This window comes from Panthera onca, chromosome C1 (genome assembly GCF_046562875.1).
Source record: "Panthera onca isolate mPanOnc1 chromosome C1, mPanOnc1 haplotype 2, whole genome shotgun sequence".
Taxonomy (NCBI): Eukaryota; Metazoa; Chordata; class Mammalia; order Carnivora; family Felidae; genus Panthera; species Panthera onca.
Window position 1 is genome coordinate 178,598,633 of NC_138346.1, and position 24,828 is coordinate 178,623,460.

At 55.5% G+C, this 24,828-nt stretch overlaps 1 protein-coding gene across 9 annotated transcripts in view; it reads left to right on the plus strand.

Annotated features, from left to right (window-relative positions):
• Positions 1–24,828, plus strand: part of LRP8 (LDL receptor related protein 8) — a 79,957-nt gene that overhangs the window by 12,342 nt on the left and 42,787 nt on the right. For all 9 annotated transcript variants that reach the window (XM_060621513.3, XM_060621518.3, XM_060621514.3 and 6 more), the window contains exon 3: positions 22,732–22,854. In XM_060621513.3, coding sequence (XP_060477496.1) covers positions 22,732–22,854 — 123 coding nt within the window. The remainder of the gene's footprint in view (positions 1–22,731; positions 22,855–24,828) is intronic.

The following is a 24,828-nucleotide window of genomic DNA, read 5'->3' on the forward strand; positions in this document are numbered from 1 at the left end:
TGAGTTCCTGTGGGCAGCTTGTGAAATTCAGATTCCCTGGCATGGCCCAGGCCTAACCAAGACCTCTGCATGCTGTGCAACTAGGTGGGAGCCACGGATGTGAAGACTCCTCAGGCCCTCCTACCTCTGATGGCTCCTGCGTGCGTGCGTTGTGTCATCCGTGAGAGGCTCCACTGTGACACAGATAAGAGCAGGGCCTTGAGCCAGGCGGCCTGGGGGCGAGTCCGTACTTCACTTCTTCCTAGCTGGGGGACCCTGGGCAAGTTACTTCACCTCTGTGAGCCCTCATCTCATCTGTAAAATGGAGCCATCGATCCCTACCCCACAGAGTGGTTGGAGGACTGTGTGAGTTAATTTAGGGGGAACACGAAGAGTGGTCAATGCTCAGTTCAAGACTTGCTAGGTTTATGTTGACCTCCTGCTCTGAGCTCCCGTCTCCTGTCGGTCTTTCAGGAATCCCCTCCTGTGCCGGGCTGCTGTGCTGTGGTATGGAATGGGAGGAGCCAGGGAGCCCCCAAAAAGGCTCCTTTGTCCCCGCTACTTCCCGGTGGCCCCAGGCCAGAACTTACTGTCCTAATTTAATTAGGAAGAGTCCTTCCAGGGACTTCATTAGGAAATGAGTCCAGAGCCTCAGAGACCTCTGGGAGGGGTGGGGCGCAGGAGGAGGCTGCGTTGTGTCTGACCCTGCCCAGCCCTTGGCCCTGTGCTCCAGATGTGCCCAGGAAGATAAGGGTGCTTGGTCTGTTAGCGGGGAGGGCGCAGACCCAAGACATGGAGCATGGGCAGCCAGGGCCTCCATTCTCTGTCCCCTGCCCAGCTCCAGCTGCACCACCTCTGCTCCAGGTAGGGGTAGAGGAGGTTGAGAGAGGTTTCTCTCGTTCTGCTCTGCCCACTGCTGGTACCCGCTGTCCCCAGCCTGGCACAGAGCAGGCCTTGGTGAATGTATGTTCGGTGAATGAATGAGTGAGCTGTGGCTCCTGGGGCTAGACCTGCAGCCTCATTTGGCCCAAGGAGCCTTCCCACCCCATGCCGATGCAGGGATTCTTTCAGCAGCCCTGGAGGTTGGAGTGGGGGATGTCCAACTTCTGCCTGAATACCTCCGGGGACAGGGAGCACATTAATTGACCAGATAGCTTCTTCTGTTCCTGGATAGCTCTTCCTGTTAGAAAATCTATCTTCCTTTTCAATAAGACAAGCCCTGCCGCCTGTGATCAGCTCTATTTCTGAGGCCTCTGCTCCAAGAGACTGCCTCACCCCTTCACCCCCCAAGCCTGCTCAGCGTCCCTTCCCAGCCGTGACGGCTGACATGTTATGAGACCTGAGGTAAGGCCCATTCCCCTCTTGGGCCACTGCTTCTTGGTGCCTGGCAGGCTGCACACTCTTGGGCTCTGTAAGTGCTGGCCACCTCCTGTGACTGTGACCTGCTTCCCAGGGAAGTGGAGAGTGAAGACAGGTGTGCCATGCCTAGATGTAAAGTGACATCTCTACAGACATCTTGGTCTCCTAGTTAGCAGGGCAGCAGTTCCCAGACCCCACAGTGACCTGCAACCCAGCCCATAAGCACCCCGGGCTATGGTGGGCCTCTTCTGCCCCTGGAACTAGTTCACAGCGTGGACACCACTCCAGCCTCGGTTAGGAACCTAGGGGTCAGCACCACCCCTGTCCCCTCACTGCTAAGGGTCGCTAAGTCCTTAGATTCCTCCCCTGCCCTGCCAGTCCAGGGCCTTTCCCCATCCCACTGCGCTGTCCCTAGACCAGTACAGCAGTGACAACCTAAATCTGTTCTTCTCCTCCAAACTGTTCTCTGCTCAGCAGCCAAATGCTGTCAAGCATGCAGGGCTTTGTCCCGTCCTTGCTCAGCATCCTACAGTGACGTCTACCACCCAGAGGATCAAGTCTGCTTGACTGACATTCAGGGCCCTTTAAGACATGCACCTGGCTTCTCTGCAGCCCCAGACCTCACCATCTACTTGCCCCCCAAATGCCATGGCTCTGTGCTCCAGCAGTACCCAGAATGAGGAGCAATATCACAGGGCATCGTACTCTTATATATAGTTCCCTCTGCCTGGAAGGTTCTCTGCTTGTCCAACTGCTCTTTACCTCAAGAGTCACTGATTCCAGGGACATTTTCCCTCCAGCCCCAGGTGGGTCTGGGCCTCCTCTGGGCTGTCCATCCCTGTGTTTCTGTCTGTCCTTGCCACTCTGCACCGGGATGGTCTGATCAAGAGTCTGGTTGACACCAGACCACAGGCCTCAGCGGGATGGGGCAGGGGGACCTGGCCAGAGCCTGAGGAGGAGGAGAGAAGGGAAGAAGAAGGCATGGGGTGCTCTCTGGCTTTGCATATGCCCAGTGCCCCTGCCAGCTGTTTGTACCCCTCACGTTGTATGTGTGGGGCATCAGTGTTTCTGAGAGTCTGAGCTCCAGTGTTCACCAAAGGGGTGTTCTGTGCCAGTACCCTGCCAGGACCTGGGAGATGGATCTATAGATGGAAAGCAGGCCCTGTCTTCTGAGTGTTGGCTGCCTAACTCAATGTGTGACCTCAAGTAATCAGCTTCACTTCTCTGAACCTCAAGTTACTTTGGCTATGAAAGGGGCAGAGGGCCCAAGATACTTCCCCTTTCTCTCAGGCACATCTGTGCTGTGGCTGGGGTCAGATATGGCCCTGCAGGGCCATGAGACTATGGCTAGACCAGAACTTCCTTTCTGGAAGGAACAATTCCACAAACATTTGGCCCCTGGGGACTTCATGGGGTAGGAGTGGGCATGGGTTTTGCTCTCTTTTTAGGGGAAATACCCATGCCTGTATTTGCCCAGCAGTTGGAAGCTGCCAAGAGCTTACTCCCATCCAGGGTGATGGTTTGCTCACCAGCGTCCTGGTTTTACAACTAAAAGCCCCAAGCTACCCGCACCCTGCGAACCCCCTCCAGGTCTGCGGCAGGGCGGCCCCATTGCTTGCGGGTTCTGCTGCCAGTTGGGCGGGGCTCACTTGAGATCAAGGAAAAGGCTGAGTGTTCCCATGTTTGGGGAGGACTGGAGGAGAAAGAGAGCCCCCTTGGAAGGTCTGGAGGAGCTGGGGCATCCTGGATGGGGTGCTGGTGTGAACAGGGCCGGGTGGCATGACCATTGTTCTGTTCCTGACTCTAACATAGCTTTGTGACTGCTCTCTCCGAGCCTGTCTCCCCAGCTCTTCCTCGCTTACTTCACAGTAGTATGGTGAGGATCGTTACCTTGATGACCCTGACTTGCCTTCCTGCTGTCATTTATATTCTTCAAGGCATTTTCCCATTTTTTTTTTTTTTTTTATGTCCCATTCTGGCCTCGCTACTCCCAAGATGAGCATTCCCACATTAAATAGGAAGAAGCTGGGGACACCAAACACTTGCACAAGGCTCTACAGTTTACAAAGCCCTTTCCACGTGTTGCCTCGGGGGCTCCTAGTGTCCCCTGGGAGGTGGGCCTGGCAGGATTTACTGCGCCAGTTGTACAGTTGGAGACGCCGAGCCCACAACCCCACAGGATGAAGGGCTGAAAAGAAGTGAGTGGCCATGCTGTGTGGGGGTCACTGGCTGGACGGTCCTCTCCCCTCCCACTCCCACTTTGTCAATGTCTTCATCAATAGGAAAAGATGGAGACAGATGGAAGGGAAAGGAAGACACAGGGAGGAGGGGGAAAGAGGAAGGCCATGGGGTTCGGGGGTAGGGGGAGAGCGCTGGGGAGGCAGGGGGAGGGGGAGGGGTCCAAACAGAGCCGCTGCTTCCTCTTGTGGTTCTCACAGTCTGTCTGCACCAATTCCTGACAGATGGAGGGAAGGGGAGAGCTAGTGCCAAGAGGCTGTCACCGCAGGCGGGCAGAGCTGGGGGAGAGGGTGCTTTGTGGCCAGGGTTTGTATGGGGAGGGGGCAGCAGCTGGTGGTCTGGCTGCTGGCTCCTTGGAACCCGCTCCCCGGGAACCACGGTGGTAGGGGGGGCGTGGATGCTGCTGGGCAGGAAAATGGGCAATGGGGTGAGCCTGTCACCTGCCTGGGACTGATCATGCCCTTGCTCCTGCCCAAGCAGAGTCAGCCACTCCTCCCTTCTCCATACCCTGTGCCGCAGGGCCCTCCCCCCAAGGACACCTCTTACCCACCCCTCACTGGGTGTCGGGCTGGGCGGGTGCTCTGGGGGCTGGGGCTGAGCTGTGGTCAGTGTGGACCAGGGCAAGGAGAACATGGGCACCTGGATGCCTTTGGGATTCTGGGGCCATGGGGGGCTCAGAGCAGGTGGGGTCCAGCCTCACATCTGCAGGACCAGAGCTCAGCCCCTCTTTGAGCTGCCCAGGGGTTTCCCAAGGCTTATTCATGGCAAAAGACCTTTTGGTTCTCCTGTAGGCTCTGACAGGGTGGACAGGCCCGCTCCAGGGTCGGTTCGGCACCTTCAGCATCCCTTTTTGGAATGTGGGTTTCTCCAGGCAGCATTAGGTCTCATGCTCTCTTTTCTAGCACCCCCCTCCGCCCCCCCTCCAGCCAATGCCCAACACAGGGCCCAGGACAGAGGCAGGGTCTAGTGAATGCTTGTTAAATGAATGGATGGATCCTCTGCTTGCATACCTCCTGGGATGGAAACCTCCTCATACAGCAATTCTTTCTATTTCCAGAAACAAAGTTCTTTCTGATTCTGTCCTGAGAGGCCTCACGGGTCCCAGTTCTGTTACAGGGGCCATACAGAGCCCCCTTGATGATCCTGCTGCCTTAGAGCAGTCTTGTAGACCAGAGACACCCCCAAGCCCACCTAGCTCCTCATTGGCACCTGACAGAGCTGGGTCTCCACTGCACTAATCTCTGGGTTATCAGTAATCACATCTATCATTTATTGACCTTTACTCAGTGCCAGGTGGTATCTCATTGGATCCTCACATCAGCCCCTTAAGATAGGTCGTGTTTTATCCCCCATCTTACAGAGGAGAGAAATGAGGCAGAAGACAGTGAGCGGCTTCCTCAAGGTCATGTGGCTGATGTGTGAGTCAGGAGGTGAGGGGTGGCTGGGTGGGCCAGGAAGACCTCCCGGAGCAGGGTGTTGTGGCAGAGTTTAGGGGTATGTGGGGCTTGGCAGGGCTGAGGAGGGGTCACACTCTGGAGGCAGATCTGCCCCTGGCCCAGCCTCCATCCCTGCCTTCCTCCCCATACTATTCACAATCAGATCCTTAACACTGAAACTTTAACTGGCCGGTACTTCAGGAGAGACGTGGGTTCCCGAGACCCAGAGCCCATCCCCACCTGGAGACCAGGCTGGAGCCTAAAGATCTTACCATGGCCCTTCCTGGTCAGTGACCTGGGATGCGTGTGGGGTCATGGCCAGCATCCTGGAAGGCAGGGTAGTGGATGGGAGCTGGGCTTCCTGTGGGTCCTTAAAGTTGGTTCTAGTCGAAGTGTCCTCCTCATTAATATTAATAATGGCAATCATTAATGATAAATTATGGTGTGTTCACCTTGTGCCAGACTGCAGCCGGGTGCCCTGGGGGAAAGCCAAGAGTAGACTGTGGTACCAATCCCGAGAGAGGGTGGGTACCTTCCACTGCATTTATCTCTTTCCAGAGCCTGTCACAGGCTGGGCGCTCAGGGGGCAGCTTAATAAATCTTCGCGGTTGAGAAACAGGTACGTGGGCCCCTCTGGTGGGACACACTCCTCCCCTTTCCCCATCATTCATAGATTGATTCCACAAACATGGCTGCCGGGCCCTGTGCCCACCCCAGCATGGCCTCTGTGGCCTGCACTTGCCCCTCACCTTGGCTCTTTGGATCCTCAGTTGCTCTCCAGGGAGTGTAGTGGGTGGCTATGGTCCCCTCACTCCTGTTGACTATCTGTGTGACCTTGGGCAGATCACTGCCCCTCTCAGATCGCTGCCCAAAGCTGGCCTTGGGTTCTTCATTTGTACAGTGAGGTTATAGCAATCCTTTGCTCAAAGGACTATGGGAAGATTAAATGAGATGATGAACACGTTCGCTCTCACGCTCAGGTTGGGATGGCAGGAATGAAGATCCCAGAACACCTCTGTTCTCTATGAGTGACCTCATGAATCCCCCGAGACCCCTGGCCCTCTGCTAACAGAGGGGTGGGGTGAGTCAGCATGTGAGTGGCAAATTCGAGCCCTGGCCGCTCAGACTCTGAGGCCCATGCCACTGCGCCAGGCAGGGACGAAGGACTTAACCTGAAAGCTCCTTTGGAATTGGAATCGCAGAGGCTCCTGGCTTCCTGTGCTGATCTCCTGCAAGCCTCCAGCCCCCAGCTCCCAAATCCCTCCTAATCCTGGGAAAGAGGCAGCCCCCTTCCGTCCCCATCAGGTCCGTCAGCAGCTCCCAGAACCCTCCCTGGGCCTGTCACCTCCCACATGGGCCCAGAAGCAGCAGGCGAGGGCCTGGGCTGCGAGGGTGGGGGATTTCCGACTAGGGTTGAGATCTGTCACAACATTAATGTTAATTAAGCCTCGTTAATTCAGTTCTCTGCTTACGCAGAGCTCCTGACAGCAAATTATTCATAAGTGAAGTGGTAAATTTATTGCTGCGTTTTCCCAAACACTCAGCAGCAAAGAATGTGCCCCTGGGAAAGTCAGAGGAAAGGCCTGGGGACGCACGCTGTACGGCTTCTGCCAGCCTGAACCACCTGGGCCTTGTAGCCCAGAGAACAGCCAGGACTCACTGGGAGAGGATGGACTCTGGGCCAATCAGAGAAGGCTACTGGAGATGTGGCGAGCACCCCGTCCCTGGAGGCATGTAAGCAGGAGGGCAGGGAGCATTGCAAGTCCCTCTGGACCTGCCCATCATCTCCACCTCATCCATCTCACACCACAGACTGCGGTGGCTCTGTGTTTTGTTTCCTCCCATAGAGCCTTGAAGTCACACAGTAGGGCCCCTAAAGAGTGAATTCGGATCTGGATGTGAGCCCCAGAACTGCAGTGCAATTTGACAGGAGCCCAGTATCCTCCACAGGGACCAGCTCCCCGTCTGCTGAGGCCAGACAGCCCTGCCAGGAGGCCGTGAAGGGGTGTCTTCCTATCCTGGGTTGTGGGGCACTCTTGGAACCAGGATCAGGCCCACGTCTGGGCAGATGGCTCTTGAGCCCAACCCCCCTTTCTAGGCTAGGTTATCAACCCTCAAGGTAAGGGCATAGCCTCTCCTGAGTTTAGTGGGAGCCTCTCCCACTCCCTGGCCCCACAGTCCCTCCCCCTATGCCCTGCTTCCCTCCTTGGCTTTGCACTGTGCCCTGCCTGGGACATTGGAACAAACCCAGACTCCGCGTACCTAGAATTTTTTTAAATTAATTAGAGCATTAAATGGTAGCCCTGTGGGAGAATCCCACCATCTGGCTGTCACGAGAGAGGCAGGAAAATCTATGCATATTTGTCTGTACTGTGTGAATGTCATACTAAGCCACCTGCGCATGTGTGGGTATGTGGTCCGTGTGCTGTGGAACGTGCACCGTGTGGCTTGTGCGTCCGAGTATATTTGGCACGCGGTGCACATCTGAGCATGCAAGTGGGCCGTGTGTGCCTCTGTGGGCATGTGTGTTCGTGTGCAAGAACACACGCTGTGGACATGCACCGAGGGTCAGCACGCCTCCCTGAACGCACTGCAGGCCTAGCTTTTGGGGGCATGGGTCAAGCTGAGCTGGGTACAGAGAGGGGGCAGCCTCTCAACCCCTCCTGGCTGAAGTGGTGATCACAGACAGGTACGCTGTGCACAGGTGGGAGGAGGGTAGGTTTGGCAACTGCACAGCTGGCCTGCAGAGGGCAGGCAGGGAGGGATTCCTGTCTCATCTTTGACAGATGGGGAGACCCAGGCCTGCCCAAGCACAGAGCCAAAGTGTGGAAGGGCCAGGACTGGAGCTCAGGCTCTGGGGCTTCCTGGGCTGTGCTCTTTCTGCTCCACTGGCCAGTGTTTCTTGCCTTTGGCATCTCTTATGCTGTTAGATTTTCATGGTGGCTCGGATATGTTCTTGAGAGAATACTGCCCCCATTTCTCAGGGTTGCTTGGGTTGGTGGGGAGACAAGGTCAGGACTTCCATTGCAGACCCTGTGTCCTTCTCAATTTGTGGAGGAGGCAGTTAGGCCACTGGGCCCAGGGTGGTGGTGTCAGGGCAGAACACTGGGCAGATATATAGCTGTGTGACCTGGGCCCATCCATCTTTGAGCCTCACAGGGTATTTGTAAGAACTAAATGAGGAAGTGTATGCAAAGGGCTTTGTAAACCCCAAGGTACAGTGGACAGATGAGAGTTTGGCCCAGAAGTGGCCCTCACACTTGTCCCCCGGGTGCCCTAAAGAGAAGGCCAGGAGGTGGGGTCCTGGACTTCATGGTAGAGGAGGGGACTCCCAGAGAATGAGGAGGATGTGCCTACAGGACACTCTGGCCTCCCAGCCTCACATGGGCTCGACCTTGGACAGGCTCATGATTCAGCCAGAGATGGGCAGCGGAACACCTTCCAGCCCCCCTCCCCTATGCAGCTTTCCAAGGAACAGCCCTTCTACATATACATGGAAAAACCAAATTAGGAAGAACCAAGAGGCCCAGGACAAGAGGCCAGGCCTCCTGATGTCCTTTAATAACTGTAACAAGAACTTTTTGAGGGCCTACTATGGAGTGGGGGAGCAACTGAGAAAAGTTGGAAGTTCCACCAGCGAACATTTTCTAATCTCTATTTTCTGGAATATTAGAATATTCTGAATATCTTCTAAGTGCCAGGCCCCAACTGATAGACATAGCTCACGTCCAACTACCCTGCAAGTCAGAATTCACCATCACAATTTTGCACGAGGAAAACATAGGCTCTGAGAGGTCAAGTTACCTGCCAGCTACGAAGGGGAGAAAGCCAGGATTTGAGCCCTGGTTCCTTAACCTGCTCCTGGTGGGAGGAGGGCCACAGTGGGCAACGGACCAGCATCTGCCAAACCTCTGTGCTAGGAGAATATGTCTACTTGAAGGAAAGGCAGACGTGAGTGGAAGTCACAGGGCAGGGGGGGATGCTCCCAGAGTAGGCTGTTTCAGAAGTGGCTCTCCTTTCACCTAAGCTGTGCTGGGATCTATCTTGTTCGAGTTACCATGCTGGCTCAGAATCTCAGGGTGAGGGGTTCTGAGAAGTGGCGAACGTGACCAAGGTCTGGGCCAGGGCACCACTGGGGCGTGAGGATCTGCTGGGCACCTGCCCCGCTCCCTCTTTACCCTTGTCTCCTGTAGCCCCGTCTACCTCCTTCTGCCCAGATCTGGCTCAGAGGCCTCACAGCTGCCCTGCTGGGCCACTGACTGGAGGCACTGAGCTGTGGCCCATGACTATTAACTCTGCCCATGCTGCCTGCCCCTCAGGCAGGCCGCTGGCCTCAGATATGTAGGTGGTCTCAGGGCCCTGAGCCCCAGCTCTGCAGGACCAGCACCCTGAGACATGGCCAACTCTGAGGGTCTTACCAAACTGCAGGGCTTGCCGGCAGCTGGCAGGACACCTGGCACAGTAGGCCCCCTGCTTAATTCTTTTGGCTTCCAGCAGCAGAGATCTAAGACTTTCCAGTTAGAATGGGGGGGTCATCAGAAGGTTGGCCTTCCCTTGGTCCCCCCCAGAACACAAGACCAAGGGAGTGTGCTGGACAAGGAGAGGCCCTGAGGGCCTTTGCACTAAGCTGTCCCTGGAGGGTGCCTGGGGACCCCCTCTGCCCTGAGCTCTTTGCCAAGCGGTCCAGTGGCAACGCGTGGGCCTGCCTTTCCTCCCCGACTCAGGCACGGCCGTCTCCCAGGAAACGGGGAATTTTCCCTCATTCCCATCATTAGGGTGCCAGGGCAAACAAACAGCCTAATCCAGATGAGCCCTGGGCCACAATCACATTCTCTTTTGGGGTTTTCTCTTTATTTCTAGCAATTTTGAGAAGACCGAAGTCATTGGTATTCCATGCAGGTTAATAGAACTGCTCCCTCCTCAGTATTATGCCTTAATTTCCTTTATCACATAGCAAGCTGGAATTAATCGCCCCTCTCCTTCCTTTTTTCCCACCGAAACCTATTACCAGCCTGTCTGGTGGTTAAAGTCATTTTGTGGCAGCTCTTGGCTCCTTTCCACTTCCCTAGGAATCTTTCTGACCAGAGCCAAAGAACAAGGAGGGGTGAAAAACCCATTTGTACAAGGTGGGGATCTCCTGTTGAGAACTTATTTCCCTCTCTGTTCAAGAGGAAGGAACGTGTCCAGCCTCCAGCGGGCACCGCTGACTGAGTCCCCTGTTGCTGAGAGCATTCAAGAGGGCAGAATGGCCATATGTCAGCACTGGGAACAGAGGATTCCTGCACTGGTGGGGGGAAGGGGCAGGCTTTTGCCACTCCTGGAGCCTGGATTAGAACCTTCTAGGGTTCTGTTCTCTGTGAGTTTAAGATTTCTCTCTGTGATTTCAAAGTTGGACAGATTCTGTGCATCCACAGCTCTAACATTGGGCCATTTGGTTTTAAGTACTTTTAAACTGTGTTTTCAGATTCTAAGGTCATCTCCTTGAATTGAAGTTTCTATGCAGTGATTCTAAGGCTATTTTATGATTCTGTGAGCCTCTTAAACTGCATTCTGCTCCATGTCTGGGTCTTGGGCAAGAGTGTAATTGCTTTGCTGGGGCTGCCTTGGGAGGCTAGTGTAGGCCCCCTCTGATCTCAGTTTCCCCAATTATGAAAGGTAAGGGTTGGACCAGATGGCCTCCAGGACTTGACTTCCAGGTATGTTCTGCCTGTAGTCCTTGTTGGCTCCTTCTGAGCCTACCTACCCCCCCCCCATCTCCCACTGCCCCCTCCCGGCACCTCAGGGGACCCAGAATGTTCTCCCCTTGTCTAATTGTCCTGAGCCCTCTCCCCTTCCAGCAGGAAAGCAACTGAGCTCTCCTCCAAACTCTCAGCAAGGAAAAGTGGTGTGGAGGTGATGGTAAGAAAACAATCATTAACAAGAGCTCCAGTGCCTTTGTGGGCTGTACTGTTCACCATAAGTTCAACATCTACAGTCTCCCATGATTTGTGCCTCCCATGATGTTATTGATTGTTAGCCCCATTTTATAGGTGAGGGAACTAAGGCTCTGGAAGGTTAAGTAACTCACCTGTAGTCACACCAGCAGTTCCAGGACACCGAGTCGCTTGCTGTTAGTGTAGCTGCAGACCGGCTGCCGGCTGGAGTTGAAGCAGATGTAAGCAGCCAAGGTGGTCAGTGTGATGAGGGAGCTCAGGGACCCTGGAGTCATCTGTCCCAGGAACCTGCTGCCGGGCAGGGTTGTGGCTTGCACTTTCCCACTTCCTGCTGGCCCCAACCCCAGGGATGTTGAAGGGCTTCAGAGAGTGGACCCCATTTCCTTCCAGATACACCAAAAAGCCAAAAAGGAAACCGCCTTCTCCATCTGCTTTTAGAATCTACCTTTTACTTCTGGATGAAACAAGATTTCTCAGGGTGGGCTTCCCCAGCCACCACTGCTGCCGGCCAAAATCACCTCTTCTTTGAGGTCCAGCTCTGGGCTTCCAGTTATCCCCTCTGCCCCACCAGCAGCCCCCACTTGCAGGAGAGGAGGTGCTGGTGAGAGCTGAGACTCCCAAGTTCAATGTCCTTGTTTTCAGCTGGGGCACTGAGACTCAGCAAGGGGAGATGGCTGTCTGAGGCCGCACAGCACCCTCACCACCCTCAATTTCTTTGTAGAGCATTAGGGATAAGACGACTGGGTTCTGATCCTTCTCAAGCCCTGTGACCTTGGGACAATCCATTGCCTCTCAAGGGTTTTACTTCCTCATCTCTCAAAGAGAGTGATGCCCCCCTCCCCTACTGCCCATCCTCTAGAGCTGCTGTGAAGAGCCAGGCGCAGGAGCTGGGGGGTGGGAGGCAGGGATCTTGAACCTGCCGTCAACACCACATCCATTCAGGATCCCAGTTCTGCAGATTTCCTTTGGGCTCTGCTGAGTTTCCAGCCAGACATCTCCTTGTCTCCTGAATAGCCCGCAGTTCCCCCTCTCAGAGCTCCTCTGTGGCCCCTACTTTCAAGGTCCTTCCCCTCCCCACATGGAGCACCTAGCCAGAACCTCGTACATCCTCTGCTGTCCCCGTCACGCAGCAGCACTCCTGCCACCTCTCCTGGAATCAGGTGCTGATTACACTGGGCTTGTAACACTCAGCCCTGCCCACATGCCTAGAGAGCCGTTCATCTGTCCCTTCCACTCTTGACCTGGCGGAGTACCCAAGGCAGGCCCATGAATGACACACATGGAAAGCCTGACTTCTTTCTCTTCCCATGTCTAGATGGGGAAACTGAGGCACAGGAAGTATAAGGGATTTTTCCCAGGTCACTGCAGAGGTCCAGGGAAGCCTGGAGAGGTGTGCCCAGGACTCCAAGGCCCAGACCACTCAGAGGCTCCTCCCCACACCCCCAACCCAGGCCTGGGTTTGTGGGGCTCCCCCAGAGAAGCCCTGTGAAGGGCCTTCCTGTAGCTAAGGGCCCAGCTACCATGAGACATGAAGGGTCTGCATCTCCCTGAGACTGACTTCATGGTGGTACCTGAGCCATGTGTCATCGGCCGACCGAGCCGTTGGGATGACATACTGAGCTTACTTTGCTCCAGTCTGGTGGAGGGGAGGCCTCCCCAGAGCCCCAACCGGGAAATGAATGCTGTCCAGCAGGACTGCAGATCTTCAGCTCGTCACTGACTGCCAAGGTGGGTGCAGCCTGGAAGGGTGTGCTCCGGGCATTGCCCAGATCTAGCCTGCCAAAAATATGGCAGCCAGATAAGCAGCCTGTGGGAATGGAGTTTGTGAATGCTTTCCCTTGGCACCCCAGGCTGGGCCTCCCCTCCTTTCTGCCTTATTGGAGGTGGAGGGCATTGTCAGACCCCATCAACCGCAGATGCTTGAGCTAGTGTTGAGGAGTGGGGAGAGTTTGCCGGGTGGAGACGGAAGAAGAACCTCCTGCCTGGTGGAGCTGCATGAGTAAAGGTAGCCAGAGGGAAGCCCACGGTTTTGCCCATGACCTTTGAGTGCATGTGGAAGCCCATGGGAGCCAGGGATGGGCCAGAGCAGCTAGCAGTATAGCTTGAGGTGTCCGTGAGGACCCTACTGAGACACTTGGTCATCTCCTGGGGCAGATGGGAACCTGGCAGGACAAGGAAAGAAAGATGGCTTTCAGATTACAGAGAGGCCTTCAGCAGGACAATGGCTACTAGCTCTGGTTTTATCGCCCCCCATCTGGAGCCACAGGAGTGGACTTAGGGGGCCTGAGGACAGAGCCACAGTTCCCTTTATCTATCAGCCTTGTTCTGGGCCTTGTGGTGGATAACACCATACCTCTGAAGGAAAGCACGTAGAGATCCTCTTATCCAATCCAGCCATATCATGGAGGAAGAGAGAAGGCACTGAGTAGGCAAGGTCACATAATACAGCCAGGACCCCCAGGCCAGAGACGGGAGATGTGCTGCCCATTGGTCACCAGGATGGCCCAGTGGGGGACCTCCTGGGCAGTACTTCTCCTAGCAGCCTAATTGGCAAAAGCATTTGCATTTCCACTTAGCCAGGGCTGCTTCCCAGTGTGTTCAGCCACTGCCTGCTAGGCAGAGGGTGCTGCATCAACACTGCTGCAGGGGCAGGGCCCTGACTGCCTGTGGGGTGGGTGGAGCGACTGCCCCCCTCCCAGACAGGCAGGGGTCTCCACTCCATCATTCACTCCCTGACCACCAGCAAGCCCAACGCAGGCTGTTGCCTGAGGCGGTGCCTGCCCATTGTGTGTTCTCTGACCCCCTCTGGCTTGGCTTCCTTACCCCTGGCTGCAGAGTTCTGCCCTGGGGAACCCTAGGTTTCCTACTTAAAATCGATGTGGCTAGAGGTAGCGGAGCCCAGAGCAGTCTGTCGGGTGCCACCCAGCTTGTTGGGGGCCGAGCCTGGCTGGAGTGGGATCTGGAGCCTTTTCTTCACCCACAGAGGAAGAGGCAGAAGAGCTGCTTCTCTTTCTACCAGGGCGCTGGTGCCAGGAGAACAGGGCCCAGAAGGTGGGTGTCCCTGGCAGGCTCCAAAGTCTGCCCAAGGGAGGCAGAGCTGTGCATCCCCGGCTCAGGTGGCTTGGCTGGGGTTAGACAGGAAAGTCCTCTGGTCAGAGGAGGCTGAGTCCCCACGGGGGCCAGCTCTCTGCTTCCCATCTGACTGGAGGGACAGTATGCTGCTGGGAGCCAGGCAGGACTCTGTCTGGTGGTCATAGAGGCTTTCCCAGCCACACCCCCTGCCCTCTGGAGGCTTCTGTTCTGAGGGTGCCATGAGTTTCCCTCCAGCTGTTTCCTTGGGCCCTAAAATGCCAGTGCCAAGTGGGTGGCCCAAATCCAGGGTGGGACCAGCCAGGGCTTGGGGCCTGAGCTGAGTGCCACCTTATCATCTAAGCAGCACCTCTCTTATAATGTTTGGTCCTTTTGCAGGCACCAGCCAGGGACCCCTACAGATCCCCTTCCCCTCTCCCCCACCCCCATCTTCCGCCACCCCCTACAGCTGTCACTGGCTCAATACCTCCTGTGTCCACAAATCACTGTGACAGTTAGACCCCTTTGTCGTCTGTCCCTCGGAGACGCTCATCTTCCCCGTGGCGACAGGGAGTCCCACATACCCCAGCTAGGGCTTGGACCTCCCTTGGTGACGGTGGGGCCGGGGTGGCCGGCAGCTTCTGAGAGCAGCTCTGATGTGCTGGGGCCCAGAGGAGGGACTCGGCTGTGGGAAGTCCCAGGTGATCCTTTTGGAGGGGCAGCAACACCTATGTCATAGAGTCACTGGCCCAGAATTTCAGCTGGAGGGTGTCCTTAAAGATTTGTTCACAAAGGAAACTGACGTGCAGAGTGGGAAGAGGTCACATGGCCCATCAGAGGAGTGGGGCCATAGATATTCTCTGAGCACCCACTTGGCTCCAGACCCTGTGTGGGGTGATCACTGAGATGAAGGAAATGATGGGGAAGCACTGGTGTGCATCCAGGTGAACACCTGGGCTAAGGATGTTGAGGCAAGAGCCCTGGACTGGGGAAGAAGGGGCTAGGGTTCAAGTCTGGCCAGGAAGTCTTGCTCTAGCCCCTCTCCCGATCTGGAGCTCCCTCTCCATCCTCACCTAGTGGATGGCATGCCCCTCCAAGGACCCCCAGCTGAGGGTAGTATGGAGACCCTGTCTCTCCATTTTAAAACAAGGTAGTGTGGGCAGCTCATGAGGAACGTCTGTGTCCTTGGCCAGTCAACCGTGGGATACTCCACCGGTCCTGCATTCCCCTCAGCCATCCCTCAGCTGCCCTTCCTGCTGGGGAATCACCTCCTCCAAGAAGACCTCTCTGTGGCTGCCTCTCATCCAGTCTCGCCTCCAACCTCCCAACCTTCTACACCTCATTTCCATACCTTGTATTTTGGTTTTGTCTTATGATCTGGACCGGTTAAGAAATGTGCAGCCTCTTCGTGTAGTGAGTTGGAAGAGGAGGAGAGAACCTGGAAAATCTTAAGGGAAACTGCCCAATTTAAATGCAAAGATGCCCTCACCAGAGAGCCATCCTCTGAGGCTCACTGCTCCATTCTTTCATTTTTTCCTTCAAACCTTTCACATGCCCGCCCCTCCCGGCCCCCCCAGCACCTGCTGCTGCTTCATTTCCTCTTTCTCCCCAGGTGGGATGAGAGGGTGGGGGGGAGAACCGCACTCAGATGTCACCTGCTGATGGATGGTGGTGGCCCCAGGCCCTGGAGCCTGCTGGGCAGCACAAAGCTGGGAGCCAAGCCCCGCCCACCACGCTTCGTGGGTGTTGGGACACTGTGGGAACCATTTGCCTTTCCAGCACCGCCTAGAGCCTTGAGTCTGATTGTCAGCGTGTGGACGCTTGGATTGAGAGACACAGTGCCTTGCAAGGATGGAATTGGAGGCCATCCACAGCTTATGGACCTGCGTGACTCATGCTATAACTGTCCTGGAGTCCCGTCACGGGGCTGAGCGTGAGCAGATCACAATGTGCTTAGAACCTTGGCTCCCTAGAGAGTTACAATCTTAAATCCATGGAAGCTGTTCTAAATGTTAGATTAGACCCATGGGATCTTTATTTTTTTTAAGATTTTAGTTTTAAGTAATCTCTGCACCCAACATGGGGCTCGAACTTAAGACCCCGTGATCAAGAATCATGCTGTACAGACTGAGACAGCCAGGCACCTAGACCCATGGAGTCTTTAAACAGAGGGTTCTTAGGAGCATCACACATCCGGGGAGGGGTTGGGGTTTGAACCCAGTGCTGCTGGGGATGGGCTATGAGCCCAGGGGATGATGGGGAAACAGCCGATGGGGTTTCCCCTCGCCCTCTTTCCAGTAAGTACTGCACCTCCATTTTTGTCTGTTTTATATGTTGGGGTTTCACTTGGTAAAAGGGTTCCTGTGCCTCAAAATAAAGTTTTCCAGGCCCTGTGCTGTGCTGCAGCTCCGTGCCAGGACTCGCCACAGCCCGAGAGGGTGGCTCTGGCCAGCGGGTGACTGGGCAGGCAGACAGGGGCCTCCCGGGAGGGGGTGCAGGTTGCTCTGGGCCACCGTCTCCTCCCCCTCTCACTCCTGCTGTGTTGTTGCTGCAGCCGGAGAACACTCCGGGTCTGTCGTGCCGTTGACTGGGGTGACAGTTTAATAGTAGCTTCCTGGGCTGTCATTTAAATCTGCCTGCCAGGTTAGTAGGCCAGGGGCGGGCTGGCACGCCCCCTGCCCCCACCCCGGATCTTCATTCTGCTGGCAGCGGTTGTCTTGGCAATGCTGGGGCCTGGCGAGCTCTGCAGTAGTGTAACTGTGGGGGGAGCAGCCCTTTCATCTCCCCGACCGGGGTACAAGGGGGCCCAGCTGCCTTAGGGCTGGGCTGCAGGGCCGGAGCCAAGCTATCCGGTGTTGGTCCAGGCCTGGGAGAGGAAATGGGGACAGATCAGTCCCTCTGTGCCGTGGGAGGGGAAGGGACTGACCCAAGTGCCTCAGCAATCGTGTTGAGCTGGAATCCACCTTGCCTATGGGTCTCTGCTCTGCCCTCAGAGAATATTCCCTGGGGCCCACAGCCTGTCTGCAGAAACCTGAGGGCCAGTATCCCTGACATCTCTCTCATCAACCTGTCCCATGTGGCCTGGTCCCAATCCCCCCTTTCCTGCTCTTCTCTGCACAGGTAGGCCCCCGCTCTGAGGACTTCCCGTAGCTTCGGCCAAGTGTCTGTGAATACCTTCTCCTTTTTTTCATGGCTTGGTGGAGCTGGCCCAGAGACAGAAGCCTGGGTACCAGCCTCTGCTGTGTGACCATAGGCCAGTCCTTCCCCTCCCTGGGCCTCATCTTCTTATCTGCAGGGTGAGGGGCTGGCACTGCAGCAGTATGCCCTCGGGTGTCGTTTATTGGCCCATTTGTTTCTTGGAAAATTAATAGACAGTGGCACCTGCAAAGGATGTCCCTTGGCTAACCAGGTTTGAGAAGTGTGGGAGGAAACAAAGTCATTCTGATATCTGCAGGCCTTCTCAGGACCTTCAGTAAGCCAGTGGGGGACATGCATCTCCAAGGGGGAAAATAGCAAGTCTTCTCACAAACATCTGGGTGGATGGCTGCCCCTGCTCTCCCGCCCCTTTGCCTCTCTCTTCCTCTGCCAGGGGCCAGTCATCCATCTCGCACAGTCTCACCAAATCCTGAAGGAAGCCCAGGCAGTTTGGAGCCATGGGTTTTGTGGGCTGCGAAGCAGTAGCCCCTGTGCTCAGCAGAGGCTGGGTGAGCTCAGAGAAAGTAAAGCCCCTGTGCTGGGCCTCTGAGGGGCAGCTTGGTGCCGGCATGGTAGAGCTCCCAGGTCCCTTGCCACTTGCCTCCTCTCCTGCCCCAGATTGCCATTCTGCTGGCTCCCCCACACCCCAGGCCGTTATCCCACCTCCTGGAATGCCCTTTGTCGGTCTCCTCACTCCCGTGGTTTGGGTGGTTTAGCCGACTCCTCTTCCTTGAACATAGTCCCCTCCTTCGGGAAGTCTTTAATGCCTGGGCTGGGTCAGGTGACCCACCCCCTGGCTTCCTGGCCACAGAGTCAGAATACATCAGGGCTCAAGTGCAGCCTTCCCACAAACATGTGCTGTGACCTTGAGTAGCCACCTCTCTCTGGGCCTTGGTTTTCTGCCTTACAGAATGGGAGAGTTGTAGAGGGAGGGACCTTGGAGACCCTGGGCTCTGCCTGGGCAGAGCACTGATCGCCAAGAGGAATCCACACCAAGCAGCTCCACCTGGCAGCCCTGACCGATCTTTGTTTTGAAGCCCCCTGTCTGCACTGGGGCTGCTGGATGAGCGTGGGTGGGGAACAGCAGTGGGAAGGATCTTATTGTCTCAGGGAAGGAGGCCTCCGGGGGTGGGGAAGCTGGGAGGCGCTGCGTGATCATAATAATTGCACAAGATCATAGACTCTGGGTGTTGAGCAGGACTTAAGATTCAGTCAGCATCACACCTCCATTTCCAAATGAGGAGGCAGGCCCTATGTGACTGATGGACCCGATGTCACACACACGCAGCAGCTGGGGCTGCTGACTTCCCACGCCTCAAACTTGCACCTTTGCGCTTTTCAGTTATAATGCTCTGATACTATCCTCAGCCCATTTGCTTCCCCCAGCCTTGTGTGTTTGGCGAAGCAAGGATATTAGCTACGAATGTGGGCTCAGAGAAGTTGTGTAACTTGCAAAAGGTGACACAGCCCAAGTAGCAGAGTAGAGTTTGTCTGACCATGGACTGTCTGATGCTTTCCTCTGCCTGTGTTCTTGTTATAAGTAGCAACGCCTCCCTCCTTTGTCCTGGATTTCCCATTCTCCCCAACTCTGCCCTGGGGTCAGCTCCTCCCCGCCACCCTCTGGAATCCCAAATCCTTTGTGGCGGCCCATCTGTTGCCATGGCACCAGATTATGATGTCGCAGACCCTGGATGACTATGTACGGCTCCTGGGTTGTGAAGTACAGGGGCTCACAGAGGTGGGCATTGTCCAAGGGGCAGACTGGCATGGAAGGAAATAAATCCCTGGAAACAGGGAGCCACAGCCTCAAGCCCAGCTGGGGAATCACCCTGGGAGTTGGAGCCAAGGCTAGGAATGGGGGTCTGGCATGGCTTGCTCTGACGGGCATGCCTTGGCAGGGCTGATGTAGCCTCTTGACGAGGGACTGTCGGGCTCATTACACTGAATGACCCAACACTGGGAAGCTTGCTGGGATCCCCTGGGAGAGACTTTTTTGCCTTTTGTTCTTGTAGCAGTGCTTCATGGGAAAGCCACCCTCCCCACCCCCCACTTGCCCAGAGAGGGAAGGAACTTGCCCAAGGTCACTCAGAGAGGAGGGGGCCATGCCAGCATTCAGTCTCAGCTCTTGTTCCAAATCTTTCCATGTGGTTACAGATGTGGCCCACTAGGGCATTTAGTCTGGTCCCCAACCTGAAAGTGGTCATGCTGCCTCAGTTTCCCCAGGGTGGTCCATTAGCAGAGACAGATTGTCGCAGGCCCACAGTTATTCTGGCATATGCTTTTGGGCACATTCCAAGGGAACACTTCATCTGTGTGCCTGATCTGCCTCATTGCCTTGTCCTGTGGCCCCAGGGACCCGAGAGCTATTTATTTCACTGATCATACTGCATTTGCTCTTCTGGGGTCCTCTGAGCCTGAGGGCCTTAGAAAGAGCCTGTGGAAAGAGCTCAAGCTTTAGCTCATGGAATTAAAATCCCACTTCTGCCACCTACCACCCTCACCTCTTTGAGCCTCAGGTTCCTCTTCTGTAAAATGGGATTAACAGCACTACGAGGATAGATGCGAGGAGTCACTGGGATATTGGGTGAAAGGTGCCGGGCCAGAGCACCAGGGTGAAAAATGTCCATACCAGTCAGGACAGTGAACAAATCTGTTCTCCAGAACATGCCAGGACTCATCCATTCCTGAGGCTGCCACTTCCTTCCTGAGCCTGTTTGGTCTCAAGGCCGCCCTTCAGGACTATGATGGTGTTTTGGCTGCCCTGGTCTCCTTGCCAGGTGCCTTCAGGGCTTGGCACACCGTGGGAGGCCAAGCTCGCTCCCAGGCTCCCAGCAAGGAGGGAGGAAAGGGTCTTTGGATAGTGTCTGGCTGGTCCAGGCCAGTGACAGAGCCCCTTTATCACCTTCTCCATCAAGCTGACCTTGCTCTTTTGGGTTCTGCCCGTTCTTCACCCACACTGAGTTTCCGGGGGGCAGGTTGGGCTGATTTCTCTTCTGTGTGCTCAGTGCAGAGCCTGGCACAGAGGCAGTCTCACTGAATGCCAAGCCAAAGCTGCCATGGGATTTTTCCCACCTAGTTTGAGGCTTTTCTTCCAAATCTGATGCTGCTGAGTGTTTTTTTGGGGGAGCCATGGTAAGGTAGAGGGGTATCTGACTGAAGTGAAATTGTGGCCCTGCTCCCACTCAGATGTGACCTTGGGTATGTACTTAACACTTCTGTGTCAAGATTTCCTCAGCACAGAGACTGGCACACAGAATGCACTTGGAGAAGGTTTGAACAGGATGAGGGAGACATTGGTATATACATTTCTTCTCTTCTGTGGACGCTGAGCTTCTTGTGGAAGGGATGTTCTGGTGTTCATGTTACAAAATGCCCCACGTGCTGTGGTTTGTAATTGTATTTATTTCAGGCCGTGGTGTTGGTATCTATTACCCACAATAGCTCCTCGGTGCGGGGCTCAGGGAGGGCTGCTTGGGGATCCGGACTGGGAGGCAGGAGAGGTGGTGCTTTCTTTTTTTCTTTTTTTTTTTAACTTTTTAAAAAATTTTTAATGTTTATTATTTATTTTTGAGAGAGAGAGAGAGAGAGAGTGTGAGCAGGCGAGGGGCAGAGAGAGAGGGAGACACAGAATCGGAAGCAGGCTCCAGGCTCCAAGCTGTCAGCACAGAGCCCGACGCGGGGCTTGAACCCACGAGCTGTGAGATCATGACCTGAGCCAGTCAGATGCTCAACCGACTGAGCTGCCCAGGCGCCCCATCTTTTTTCTTTTTTTTAATTTTTAAAAATGTTTATTTATTTGGGAGGAGAGAGAGAGAGCGCACACACACACACACAAGCAGGGGGAGGGGCAGAGAGAGAGAGAGAGAGCGTGAGAGAGAGAGAGCGTGAGAGAGAGAGAGCAACAGAATCTGAAGCAGGCTCCAGGCTCTGAGCTGTCAGTGCAGAATCCAATGTGGGGCTTGAACTCATGAACCATGAGATCGTGACCTGAGACAAACTTGGACACTTAACCGACTGAGCCACCCAGATGCCCCAGGAGAGGTGGTTCTGATCCCTGCCTTGCTATGTTTCCCTGGGCCAGCCCCTTTCCCTCTCTGGGCCTCAGACCCCACTCCTCCGCCCAATCTATAGGTAGACTGATTCCTCGAGTTTCTGCTAGCCCTGAACAGACAGAGGTATTCTTCTAAAGAAAGGGTGAAAAAAAAATTCATCTCAGAATGCAGATGTCCTGCAAGGATTCCACTGAAAGGCAGAAATACAATGGATTCAGGAGACCCAGGGTCTGTCCCCAAATCCCTGCCAGGCTGTTCAGGCCAGGCAGAGCAGTTGCATGGCCCCAGAGGCAGCCAGAGGGCCCGTGGGAGGATTTACATAATTCAACGCTGGTCACTGGGAAGAAGCGTCCCTGGGAGCAGGTGAGTCCCGGCCCTGGAGGTGTGGGAGCCATGTTCCCATACAGTTCATTGTCCCCACTGAGATCAACCCTGAGTTGGGTCCTGTGCTGAATACGACAGCATCCCTACCCTGGAGGAACATCAGGCCAGTTCCATCAGGGAGGAAGGCAAACCATGTTCCTGCCTTCTTATCCCAGTTTTGTTACCAGCTGTGAGATCTCAGCCTGCTACATAAGTTCCCTGCGAGGGCATGGAACACCTGTTTCCTTAGCTTGTTCGAACTAAGGCTGAAACCATAAAAACAGCAGTAGTTGCTGCTTACTGCACCTTCTGTGCCAGGGTCTCTTTCCATATGCTTCACACATTGTAGCTTGTCACTCCTCCTCAGAGCCTTTTTGTTTTCTTCTTCCCATTAAGAAAACAGAGGCTCAGAGGTTAGGTAACACCCCTAAGGTCGTACAGATAGAGAGAGGCAGAGCCGGGATTCAGACCCCCATGTGGAGCCTCCCTTCCAGCGTGTCTAAGTGCCTCTTACTCTTAGGAGACTGATTTGGGTCTCTTACCCAGTAGATGCTCTTTTCATCACTCCAAACAGAACATACCTCATTAATCTTGTCTCAGAGTAATCATTTGCTTTTAGGATTCATTAGCAACAGCTCCCTGGTGCTTCCAGAGGGGCCTGGTTGGGGGAAGCAGGACAGGCCAGTAAAAGGACTGAGAAATGGCTAAAGGGGTGACTGTAACTGCCATCGGCGATGGGGGAAAACTTCCTGGAGGTGGTGGCAGTGGAACTGGACTTTGGGGGAAGAGGAATATGACAGGGGAACAGGCAGTCCCTTGGTGGATGGGTCCTGTCACCCTTGTTGGACCTGAGCTCCTGAACTTGCAGGCAGGGCCAGGCGTCACCTGCCTCCACCTGGTGCTCAGCAGACGCCTGGGGAATGACTAAGCGTTTCTCTCCTGTCCTCTCTTGGTAGGCGAGGCACTCCGTGGCCTGGTGGGGTGGTGGGAGGTCATAGGGTCCTGCTTTCAGACAGAGCACATCCTGGGCACCCCAGTGCCACTTGACTGTATCCTGAAAAAACCTGTGCCCACCAGGCCCCTCACGCTCTTTTCCTTGCCCCGCAGCCAAGAAGACCTGTGCGGACAGCGACTTCACCTGTGGCAATGGCCACTGCATCCCGGAGAGGTGGAAGTGTGATGGCGAGGAGGAGTGTCCCGACGGCTCCGATGAGGCAGAGACCACGTGCAGTGAGTCCTGGCCCTAGGGCTGAGGGAGGGGGCTGCATGTGGGGAGGGTTGGGGTTGGGGAGGGGGGCGGGGCTCAGCTTCCTCATCAGAGCTTCCTTGCTGGGAGGTTGGGAGGTTCAAGTGAGGCAATCTGTCAGACACAACTCCACACCGACCTTCTGCCACACCCTTGGGGGGCCCCTGGCAAAAAGCCAGGTGTATCCAGTGCTAGTTTCTGGTAACTTCCTCACAGGCCTCTTGCAGGTTGAGCCCTGCTCCTGGAGCATCAGGAGCTAGAAACAGCCCTTCTGCCCAGAAGCACCCAGAGCATATCCTCGGGGGCTCTCTGCCACACACACACACACACACACACACACACACACACACACACACACACAATTTTTCTGGAGGGCTCTGATCACAATTCTAGCAGTACTGGTAACAGCAGGAGCCTATAACATGTTTACTGTGTGCTAGGCGCTTAGTGTGCATTAATTCATCTTCTCCTCGCAGCAGCCTTTGCAAAAGAGGACACTGAGGCTCAGAGAGGTTGAGAGACTTGTGTAAGACTACCCAGCCAGGACTTTGAGGCCCCTGCTCTTTCTTCTGCCCTGAGCTGGCTGAACCCAGGAGCCCTGGCCTCCATGGCAGGCTGGGTGGCAGCAGGGGCAACCAGGGGTGAGGCAGAGGGCCAGAGCCAAGCGCCAGGCCCGCCTCCCACACTCAGGGCTTTGTCTCTCCGTGATTTCTTTTCCAGGCCCTAATCCTCAAAGCAAACTCACACCCGGCAGGTCATTCCGTGACATTTGTTAAATTAAAAAGGAGATGAGAAGGGGGCGGGGAAGGACCCAGGGGTCCCGAGGCAGAGCCTCAGCAGAGTAAAACTGAGACAAAAGGTTGGGAGGGGGGAGCACGTGGAGGAGGGTAGGGCTGGTGAACACCCAAGTCACACTCCTTAGGGGTCACATCTGCCCCAGATGCAGAGGTGGGGACAGTGGAGGCCTGCGTCCTGTCCCTGACTAGGGCTGTGGCTGGTGATAACTGAGTTTCCTCGTCTCTTAGCAACAGAGCTAGCAGTCTCCTCATGAGAGAGAGAGAGAAAGGGAGAGAGAAAGGGAGAGCAAGAGCAACCCTGGCCCAAGATAGGAGGCTCCCTCGTTTCCTTGCGCGGCTGCCTCTGCCTTCCCTGGCCAGGCCATCCGCCCTATCCTTTTCGTACTCCCCACGTGGCCAACCTGTTCTGGAGCTTGTCCTGAGCTTCCTCCTGAGCTGCAGAAGGAACAAGCCTAGCCACGCCCACTGTGACTCTCCTCTTCAGTGCAGTCTCGGATCCCCGTTTAGAGAGAAGGAAACTGAGGCCAGGATGGGTTTGGCCACTTGCCGGAGGCTGCCTGGCTAACAAGGGGCAGAGTTGCATATGGCTGGGAGTGTGTGTGTGGGGAAGGGGCTGTGGCCACAGGGGGCTTTGCAGGGGGACTGTAGTCAGCCAGTTGGGCCATCCCAACCCACTCCAGCAGTCACCATGGACGAAGGAGGCAGCAGGGGGATGGGGGGAGCTTCATCACCGTTATTATTGGGGTCTCTCCTGCTGCCTGAGAGCTAGGCTCCCCCTTCTCCCTGTGTCTCTGCCTCCTTGTGTGAGTGTCCATTTTCATCTTCCCTTACCCTATCTCCGGAGCCCTCTCCACCCCTACTCTCTTGGACCGCCTCCCTCCTCTGCCTGCCCCTCTCCTCATCCTCCCTCTCGCCCTCCCTCTCCTCCCTGCCCTGCCCCACGTTTCCCTCTGGCTTTCTCCCTGTAGCAGTTGCTGCCTTCCTATCCCTTGGCAGGGGCTCTCCAGCCTCCCCCCTCCTGCCTCCCAGGTCTGCTTTGTACCCACAGTTGAATAACTAGAGGCCCAGAGAAGTTGGGGGCTTTGCTTCCAGGATGCACAGGTTGCTTGTGGCTGGTCGGCCTTCTGTGATAGAAGACGAGTGGGCTCGTCAGGCTCTCAG